At 36.5% G+C, this 10,952-nt stretch overlaps 1 protein-coding gene across 3 annotated transcripts; it reads left to right on the top strand.

Moving 5' to 3' along the window:
- The first annotated feature begins 8,002 nt into the window (after window positions 1-8,002).
- LOC111878224 (NAC domain-containing protein 35) lies at window positions 8,003-10,542 on the top strand. 3 transcript variants are annotated; one of them, XR_002845658.3, is made up of 4 exons: window positions 8,003-8,366; window positions 8,795-9,063; window positions 9,325-10,030; window positions 10,337-10,542. XR_002845658.3 is itself a non-coding variant. In XM_023874728.3 (3 exons), exons 1-3 carry the CDS (start codon window positions 8,132-8,134, stop codon window positions 9,949-9,951), a joined length of 1,131 nt encoding a protein of 376 aa, XP_023730496.1. In that variant the 5' UTR covers window positions 8,004-8,131; the 3' UTR covers window positions 9,952-10,165. The 3 variants fall into 3 exon arrangements, 1 of the variants encoding a protein (XP_023730496.1); XR_002845659.3 differs by having other exon boundaries at window positions 10,330-10,542; XM_023874728.3 differs by lacking the exon at window positions 10,337-10,542 and having other exon boundaries at window positions 8,004-8,366; window positions 9,325-10,165.
- Window positions 10,543-10,952: the final 410 nt, after the last annotated feature.

The following is a 10,952-nucleotide window of genomic DNA, read 5'->3' as shown; positions in this document are numbered from 1 at the left end:
ATTGTGAATCATAAGTCTTGGTCCTCTTTGCCTAGCCCACTTCAATCAGAATCTTCTTTGGCTTCCTCTTCACGAGGTTCTCCAAATCAATCTCCTGCTCTCGAGCTCTAGCTATCATGTCCTCCAAAGTCGAATAAGATGAAAAGCTAATAAACTCATGAAGATTGTCTCGCAGCACATCATGGTACTTTGTTTTCTTCATTTCCTCGTCTGTGACATACTATGGAGCCAATAGGGATCTCTCCCGAAACTTGGCAGTGATCTCTGCCATAGTCTCAGTCGTCTGGAAAAGGTCTTGAAATTCCCTCGCCATCTACTGCACCCCAATGGTTGGGACAAACTCCGCCCTAAGCCAAGTAACAAACTCATCCTAGGTCATCGCCTTAATGGCTTCGCCTCCCAAAGCGAAATCTACCTCCTCCCACCATCTCTAGCTCTTCCTTTTAGAAGACATGAAGCAAATCTGACCTTCAATCCATCGGGGAAGAAACTCTTCTAGAAAGCGTTCACCATATCCACAACCCACCTTCTACTAGCAATGGGGTCCTTATACCCAAAGAACTCAGGAGCTCCACAAGCACGACACTTGCGGAAGGAAAGAGTGTGATTTCATTTAATAGCCATAATCTCATTGTGGAATGTGCCCAGATGCTCATCCAAAATATCCATGATCCAATCCTTGACGGAACCAAAGATCACAGGATTCTACTATAAAATACTACGGGTGGTCGCCGATGAGAGGAACTCCCACATTCGCTCATCAATTGGCTAAATACCAACACTTGGGTCCGAACCATATCCTCCGCCACGAGTGCTCATCACCATACTAAAAAGCAAGAATACAATAATCAGAAAATACCCAAGAATCCTCATCTATAGGCTTCCTATATTCTCCATGAAACTCGATTCGATTATGGACCCTATGCTTTCAGTAGTACAGGCCCAATACTACAATCCACACGTATCCATACTTTCCTCAAGTGTTATCCCGAATCCTCCAAGTCACCTTCTCAAATCGGTACTCCAATTACCTCCTAATTAGTGCAACCAAACCCACTAAAGCACTTCCTAGGCTCTCCTACATTCTGACCTCACCCTGCCATCAGTTAATGAAGAACTCCCACTAATATCAGCTAACTACTTCATGAATATTATCACATGCCACAAAGCTTAGATAATCCTTCGAGTAACATTTTCAACCCTAAAACAGTTTGACACAAACGAGAGTTCCGAAGTAAAGTCAAATACATCACTTTGAGATGTTTAATGGTTCAGAATAACGTCTCGAAATCAAGAGGTTATGCTACCGATGGGTGTTAAGCTTCCGAAAGTTGCTTTGCAGCGAAGATTGTTTCTGAGTAGGTGTCAGAATGTGAGAGGGTCATCGATAAGGTACATTCTATACTCCAATCACTTAATATTCCAATTACCCATTATGTTTCTGAATTAGACGATTTAAAATACATTGTTTCTAATTTTTGCGACAGTCTAAAAAGAACTCGTCTTAGCAATTCTAATTTAACTGATCAAATCAGCAGGGTAACGAATAAGAGTGAAGAGAGAAGATTATGGATAGAGAAGTTGGAATTAGAGCTTACTAGGTCAAAGGATGAGTCTCTCTTAAGATAAATGACATCATCATTTGACCTAGTAAGCTCTAATTCCAACTTCTCTATCTATAATCTTCTCTCTTCACTCTTATTCGTTACCCTGTTGATTTGATCGGTTAAATTGGAATTGCTACGACAAGTTCTTTTTAAACTATGCCTAAAATTAGAAACAATGTATTTTAAATCATCTAATTCATAAACATAACTGGTAATTGGAATATTAAGATATTGGAGTATAGAGTGTACCTTATTAATGACCATCTTGCATTCTGACACCCGCTCAGAAACAACCTTCGCTGCGAAACAACTTTTGGATGCTTGACCCTCATCGGTAGCATAACCTCTTGATTCCGAGACGTTGTTCTGAATCATTAAACATATTTCTTCAACACCCTACATCTCTGGCATCACAAAAAAACACCCTCCAAGGGTTGGCTTTCTAACTTCATCATCTTCCGAGTCAGTTGACCAAACCTCGACTCGTCCATATTCATGACTTCCATCCTACACGATTAATGGTGGCTTCGCATTTGATCCATTCCTATTTTGAAGCTCCTCAATCTTTTTAAGTTAATAAGCTTCATCCTGCTCAGACTCTTTCTTCTCATTAATCCTTCTTAGAATGCATTATTTGGCAAGGTGATTCTTGCCATGACAATAATTGCATTCTTAGCCAGAATCTCTTAGAACATTTTTCTCCTTTTTCTCTTCATCAGCTTGAGAGCTCTTGAAACCCTCATCTCTAGTCTTTTCGGAACTGGAATTTCCACCCTGTCTGTATTTGTTCCGAAAGCGAGAGAAAATTTTCTTGTAGAACTTTTTAGGGTTGGAAACTAACACTGCCTTGTCTTCAGTCGAGATTTCACTGTCAGAGAGATCAGATTTCGAATCTTCTTCGGTCACCTTCTTTTCATTCGCTACCAATGCTAGGGAACCCATGCCAGAGACAATCTTTACTTCCTTCATAACTTCATCCCCATGGGATCTCAGAATTCCCACACACTTCGCCAAAGAATAACTCTTGAATTGTTCATGTGCCTTCACAGTGGACACAATCTCTTTCCATTATGACCTAAGGCCATTCATGAACATCACTTTCTATTCAATGATCCTTCGCTCAAAATTATATTTGAGCATTCTATTCAGCAAGTGGTTGAAGCGATTAAATGTTTAATCAAGCTTCTCATCAGGTTTCTAAACAAATGAACCAAACTCATATAGAATAGTTGTTTGCAAAGAGTGTTCTAGATTTGCATCTCCAAAATACAACTCCTTCAATCTATCCCATATTTCCTTAGTAGTAGTACATGCACTTATGAGACGGAAGGTATCCGATGGAAGAGAAAACCAAATAATTCTTATCGCCTTTTTGTTGCTCAACAACTTATCCTTTTCATCCTGAGGAACATTAGTGTGTTCGACAAAAAGTGCATTATATCCAGCCTAAGTCTTGCTAAGCTTCCTGGTTGCAGTGTGCGAAAAGGTCTCCTGAGTCATAACTTTCCATATTGTTGAACCATGTTCTTCAAACTTAGAACATAGTCTTCAAAGTGCAACGCCCAGACTTCATAATCCTGTGGAAAGAGGATTGAGATCCTAGTAGTAGATCTGATACTACTGGAAAGATTGAAACAAAGAGTATGAGGATCTTCGGGCTGGATCATGTCGAGATTCATAAAGACTAGTATATAATCAGATGTGTAAAACAATACTTGAGTTTAGGGTAAAAATCAGGACTTAGATCTGACGTCTATAATCGATATAAAAGATCAAGACGACAAGAATAGATCCAATAAAAATGCAAAACACTAACATAAGTCGACTGGAGAGTAGCGTATGAGTTACACTATCTGCTGCTCTGATACCAATTGATGAAACAATAATTATTACTTAGATCAATAGATTTTATAAACAATGTGAATAAGTAACAAGAAAAATGAAGATCAAATAGTGTCGAATGCTTACATTGAATAGATTTAGAAGAGTTCAACGTGAAGTTCTTTGTGAAATATAGGTAGGGCGATACAATCGTTAACCCTAATAAGATACATGCACGCACATTAAATAATCTAACCCTAGAAAAACATAATCAAGGATGGACAGGCCCAAACCGTTTTAAACGAGACTATTCTAGTATTCACATTTGACACAACACAATAATAACCCCAACATTGTCCCATTTTGTTTGTATAGACATGTAAACGAGACTATTCTTGTATTCACATGTGACGCAAAGTACGATTCCATCCTTGTCCGGTTAGTTTCAAACTCACCATACTTTGCATCACATATATACGAGTGTCCTTTAACATGCTTATGATAGGTTTCTTCCGGGCATCCAAAATCACACTATTAAAGCTCTCTAAAAATACCATTCTCCACTGACTCACAAGATGAATTTTGAATTCTGAAAAGAGCTAAAGACCAAGTCTTTGGATCTATATCCATAAGATGCACAACTACAGTTGGATTCAACTTTTCAATCTCTTTCATAACTCCATTAAAATGTGCTTCAGTTGTTTCCCTTCTTTCTTTCCAAAACAAATTTTCAAACTTGGCTCCACTAAATCTATTTCTAAAATTGGCATGGATATGTCTAGCACACTTCCTATGTACAGTTGTTAGGAATACTTCTTTTACTGCCTCAACCAAACCTTACATTTGTCACATGAAGGATTCAACTTAGAATTGAAATTAATAATTTTAGAACATGAAATATTTATGTACCATACCTTGTGTTGATCCGAAATTAGAATCAAGCCTTGTCCTTCATTCCAACATTGCAAATCTTCTGAAAGACTTTCTATGAACCACTTCCAATTATCCTTGTTTTCCACACAAATAACTACCTAAGCAATTGGGAATATTCCATTATTAGCATCCCTACCAACAGCACAAAGCAACTCCACTTGGAAAAAACTTTTCAGGAAACAACCATCCAGGTTAATGATCCTCCTACAACCTCCCCTTCATCCCTCTTTTACCGAAACAAAACATATGTATATCTCTCTAAAGTAATTCTTACCATCATGCATTGCATCAACATAAATTTTAACTGTTGATCCAGGATTTGATCTATTAATCTCCTCACTATATGACCATATTCTTGCATAATTTTATGCTATTGTGCCTTCAGCAAGAGTCAATGCATACTTCTTGGCTCTCCTACACTGACTCATACTCACATCAATGCCAAAAGTGGGTTTTACCTCCTCCCAAAGCAATCGGTTACTCATCTTTTGATTGTTATAAAATTGTTGCTTAAAGTGGGTTCCTATCCATTTGTAAGTCACAACTGATCTGAATTTGAAATTCTTTGCACAATTATGCTCACTAATATCAGACTTAATCTGGAAGGACTTATCATCACTCATCTAAGAACCCCAAACCCTAAATGTACATTTTCCATCACAACATTTGGCAAGCAATCATCTTGTTGGTTCTAAAATTATGGTTTATACTTTGCTTTTCTAGACAACTATATTTTTCTGTAGTGTAATATGTGTTTGCGACGGTGTTCACGGCCAGGTTGGTGTGTACGGCCGTAAACCCGTTAATGGTCGTGAACCCGTGTACGACCCATGTTTCCTATAAATATAGGTATAAGGGGTGAGGAGTAAAAAAGATGAGTATACGACTAAGAGAGAGAAGAGAGAGAGAGAGAGAGAGAGAGAGAGAGAGAGAGAGAGAAAGGAGCATAAGTATGTGTAAGTGTGTGAATCTTGTGTAAGGAACTTCATGCTAATCAAATCATACAAGATTCATATTAGTCTTCTTCTCCTTCTCTTCTATTTTGATCTGGCATCATCCATTTGATTGGGATTCCGCACCATCAAATGGATATGATTGATACATAAGCAGATTGGGGACTTACACGTCTACTATGATTCTTAACAAAACATAATTGATAACCATTCACAACAGCATAGTTACAAAGCATGTGTTTCAATTGTTTAGGACTCTAAAACCTCATACCTAACACAGGTTCCTGCTCCGTCCATTTGACCTTATCATTGAAAATATTTGGCAACTCGGTATAAACATCTTCATTGTCACCCATGTCTTCTTCCAAAGGCTCACCTACACTTGCATTCTCACCCATTTCAAACTGAAGCCCGTTATCCATTTTGAAAAAATGAGGGTCTCATGATCACCCTTATAGTCATCGGCATCGTCATCCTCATCGACATTTTCTTCCACATCGTCAACCTCATCTGCATCCTAATTCCCTGTTGCAACTTCCTTAATCAGTCTTGCACCATCAACTACCTCTTCCTCTATGTTACCAACAACCTCGTCTTTGTGTTCATCCAATGCAGTTTGGTTTGTTTGATAATTGTTTGTCTAGTATAGTACAATGCTATAGTGAAAAAATGAAAAAATATATATATAATTTTATAATGTACATGCAATATTCTGTAGGATGTATATATGTTTACGTATATTTGGAAAGTACAATACTATAACGGAAAAATGAAAAAAAAAAAAAAACAAAAAAAAAGTAGGATGCTATAATCATCATGACCTTAATTTGTAAAGTAGAATGTTATTATGATATGTTAGTAATATATTTTGTTTTCTTTGTAGTTGGACATGCTACAAATAATGCTAAAAGACCTGGCCTACAGTGCGCTACTAGAGGACTGGTTTCAATCGTTGCCGCCGTGAAATGAAAACGGAGGAAACGAGGGGAGTGATGAAGACGAGTAGCTACTATTTTAGAATTTATGAAATGTTTTTTTGGGTTAGTATTGTAGATTAGTATTTTGGATATATTGTGTTATATTTGGATGAGTATACTTTGAACCGGATGTTTGGACTAGTATTTTGGATCGGATGTCGTATATATTATTAAGTGGTTAATGTTTCAAACTATTTTTATGCAAAGTAATGTTTCGTGGCAGTTTTTATACTAGTTATAATGTTTTTTTTTTCTAATTTTAGTGCTAAATACTAAAAAATGAAAAATACAATTAACGGTGACGCCTTTAGTGGCGATTGACATGTATTAGTGGTGACGAGGCTTTAACGGCAATCTCAGGCATTAGCAGCGACAGTGTATTTGCGGCAACGTAAAACAATAGCGGCGACATATGTAACATTTGCAGTAAGGCTACAAAGGTGACCTATTGGTGACGACGCATCGTCGCAAAAGCCTTTAACTACGACATACATGACCTTTAGCGGCAATGCCTATCACCGCAAATAGTCGCTTTTCCTGTAGTGTTCGTACCGATACGAGATAATATAACAAATATCACTGACTTCTCTCGAAGGCTACATTTTCCATAGTAATACCCATATATAGAACTGGTGGACGAGAGGCATCCACATATTGTATTTACCCTTTTAACTTTAAGCATGGAATTCTCTCGTTCTATCTCATAAAATATCTAGGCTGCAATATAACCATACAACTACACAAAAATGAAAATTTTAACACATTAGCATTTGATTTCGTTAACCTAATTCTTTTATGGGTTCACATGTCCATACAAACTTTAGGGCAATTCAATAAGTAGATAATGTCTAACACTTATATCGTCACATATATTCAAACCTAATGTCTATTGAAAACAATATTCCGAGTAATACCGTAACATTTTATTAATCGCTTAAGCTCAAATTACATTTTTCTGTAAAACGTTTGTGATTTTAGCTTCTTAATCTTAATGATGATCACGGACATGTTCGTTGGAACAACTATCGCTGGCATGTACCCTACTAATTCCTTAAGCTCAAAATTAGAAATTAAACTATACATGCTTAATTAGTCGTTGGTTATTTAACTTGTTTCTTTTTTTATTTTATTTTCTTCAACAGCTATAATTTTATAAGAAAAACAAGCCCAACAAAGAGCTCGGATCAGAGTTTACACGTAGAATTACTCATGATATGCTTCTTTCTAAATTAACCATAAGACAACCCTAGACAAATGCCTAGAACTAATTACAATACACGATTCAAGAACAAGTCTAAAGCACATATATGTATGCTATAGATTTAGCTTGAATCTTTATTTGATTAATCAGAAAATTATAGTGTCAAAACTAACAAGTAATAAAAAAAGATTTATGGTAGAATAAATTAAGCTCTAACCCACCGCTAAGGTGTTGTGTCCAACCTGTTCAATTCAAAACGTCACTTTCTCATATTTAAACCACCTCTATGCATGCTTTCATCGTCCATATATGTAGGCCCTGAAAGCTATGGAGAGTGTTCTTCTAATAATTCAAAGATAGTCAAACTTATGTAACTTTTTTACGTGTTAAGTTACACACACCCACGTCAATAAAAAAACACGAGACCTAATCGGTAATTAATTTCTATAAAATATTTTCTTTTGATCTTTGGTACGGATAAATGTATCATTCTTGTTACAGTTAAATTTTATTTTTCCTTTTTTTGTAATTTAGCATACATGTGCAACCTTTATATACCACGTATACGACTTGTCTTGTTCGAAGAAAGGGTTTGACAATTATTATACTGGTGTTTAAGAAGGTATCAGCCAACGGTTTATGGCAATAGGAGCAAGGACGATGAACCAAGAAGAAGAGATAAGAAACAAGAAGCAGCAAGAAGACGATGATGACGATCATGAAAACGACATGGTGATGCCAGGGTTTCGGTTTCATCCAACGGAGGAAGAGCTTGTTGAGTTCTACCTTCGCCGTAAGGTAGAGGGCAAGAGATTCAATGTCGAGCTCATCACTTTTCTTGATCTTTACCGATATGATCCGTGGGAACTACCTGGTATAAATCACTCTAGCTACACAACGAGTGTGTGTGTGTGTCTGTGTGTGAGTGAGAGTGTTTATATCTTTTTGATAATCTATTTAGTCAACTAATTATGTTCCATCGGTTGGATTATGTATTGCATCTTGTAATTCCATCATCAAAACATATTTGGATCCAATTCTTCTTCTTCTTCTTCATCGAGTCACTGTGTGTATGTGACATATCGTTAATTTATCCCTTCTCTTATCCACAGATGTACTATATATCTGGATTTATGTGATCGATCTATTCTTTCCTTTCATTAAATTACTTTGTCTTTCTTGCTCGATACTACAATCTATCCTAATTCAGATTCCACTCTTTCTTAATTACCAGTCTTTATGTTTAATTAGTGGGTTCATCTTAGGTCTAAAATTTGGATTTTGTTTTACACTGTGTTTCAGCTTTAGCAGCAATCGGGGAGAAAGAATGGTTTTTCTATGTGCCAAGAGATAAGAAGTATCGTAATGGGGATCGACCTAACCGTGTGACCACTTCAGGCTACTGGAAAGCTACCGGAGCTGATAGAATGATTAGAACCGATAATTCCAGATCCATCGGATTAAAGAAAACCCTTGTTTTTTACTCAGGAAAAGCTCCAAAAGGCATTCGAAGTAGTTGGATCATGAATGAATACCGATTACCCCATCATGAAACAGAAAGATTACAAAAGGTCTGTATACTTTGTTTGGTTTTCTAGATTTAAAAACCAAAATGAAAGCAGTAGGAACTCCAATATGAAACATAAAGATTACAAAAGGTCGAACAGCAATGATTAGAGTATAAAGTATAAACTATAACTCGTCTGCCAAGGTCACCGCAAGCTTTAAATGCGTACTTCTCTCTCTTAATTTAGAGACCAATATCACCGCTAGAATTAAATGCTTGCTAGTTTGTAAATATATACGTGGTTTTCATGGTGTCGTTTTTGCAGGCTGAGATCTCGCTGTGTAGGGTTTACAAGCGAAGTGGAGTAGAAGACCATCCATCTCTCCCTCGTTCTCTTCAAACAAGGAGTACCTCAAGAACCTCAAATTATCATATCAATCAGCAATCCCAGAATTCTCCGAGTTTCAATTGTTTTGAAGGCCAATCTTCTCACCATACTGATGAAAAACCCAGTGATACAACCAGTTGCACCCCCACCGCCATTGTTGGAACTTCTCTCGGCCTTTCAAACCCTCTCAACTCCTCATACAACAATGTCATTGCCACCCCCTCTTCAACTATCTTCCCTAACAGTGTTGATGATCTTCCTAGAATTATCAGTTCTCAACGAGTTCTTGACACTTGCCCACCCTCTCAACTTCTGAATATTCATAACTATCACCTCGGTGATTCTTCAAACTATTCTCCGCATCTCTTTGATAATATGCTTCCTCAACCACAACAACAACAACAACTGCAGCCACAGTTGAGCTCACAAGCGCTTCTTGCACTTAATAATAACTTGGCAGGAGCTGGAGCTGGAGCTGTTCATGTGACATTTCCTGAAAGAATTTGGGAGTGGAATTCGATGTTGAGTGAAGGAAGCAAAGATTTGACGGCGCCTTTCAAGTAATATTGCTCCTATATATGCATATAATTACGGAAGTTGCGTAATATGAACTTCAAAAAGACTTATTTTGTCAACTACTTTGGTACGTTATTTCATGTTTAAGGATCTCTAAGCTAATTAGGGTTTTGGATTTCAGTTTAACTGTAATTCGATTAATAAACTATCTGTAACGTATTATCTTTAGTAGCTAGGTTATTTAACGTATTATTTTTAGTTATATTATATGTTCATCACATTCTAATATCCATGTCATGAAGTAAGTCATCATTAGATACTAACGCATATCATACCAAATATATTATGTTTCAAAGCACATAGTTCTACATGAACTTTTTTGTTAAACATTATATTGATTGTGCTAATTAAGATTTATTGTGTAAGCCTGCAGGTTTACCGCATAGTCTACAGACATGTTAAATCAGGTTCTATGGACTTGGATCGTATAAAGTATAAACTGCATTGATCTCGTATATATGAGCTTTTGCAAAAGTATATGAGACCGATATTGTTTCTCAATCGAGTTATGAGAATGATGTCAAAATTGGGGATTGTTTTAACTTTTTCTATCAAAAAGAGAAAAAAAAAGTTTAATGAGTCCCGTGTGATAAAATTGGAGAATAATGACGTTATGACCTAAATTAAATATCAAACATAATGTTACATTAATCTTTCACATATTTTGTATTAGCCTTAAACTTATGTTTGGTGGGTTATGACTTTTTGTCACCAGCAATTTATCATAACTCAAAATAACATAGTACAGCCAATTAATGGGAATTTAAAATACGGAGTATAATATAAATCATGTGGTATAGAGTACGTATTTGTATATATAATCAAATTTGATCTTGTAAACCACGAAATACGGCGGTCAAGAGAAATGCAACGCCCCAAAATCTCGGCAAAACATTAGTCTTGGAAGGCAGTGAAAAAACATGATCAGAATGAAGGAAAACATATGTTTTATTGGGTTTGTTCAGAGGCAGCTCACGATGAAGCAACCT

The sequence above is a fragment of the Lactuca sativa genome, chromosome 9 (assembly GCF_002870075.4).
Source record: "Lactuca sativa cultivar Salinas chromosome 9, Lsat_Salinas_v11, whole genome shotgun sequence".
Taxonomy (NCBI): domain Eukaryota; kingdom Viridiplantae; phylum Streptophyta; class Magnoliopsida; order Asterales; family Asteraceae; genus Lactuca; species Lactuca sativa.
This window is presented reverse-complemented; position numbering and strand designations above follow the sequence as displayed.

Coding starts and splice junctions, on each gene's coding strand:
- LOC111878224 (XM_023874728.3), top strand. CDS start 8,132: ATGGCAATAGGAGCAAGGACGATGAACCAAGAAGAAGAGATAAGAAAC. Junction 8,367..8,794: donor TGATCCGTGGGAACTACCTG/GTATAAATCACT, acceptor ACTGTGTTTCAG/CTTTAGCAGCAATCGGGGAG. Junction 9,064..9,324: donor AAACAGAAAGATTACAAAAG/GTCTGTATACTT, acceptor TCGTTTTTGCAG/GCTGAGATCTCGCTGTGTAG.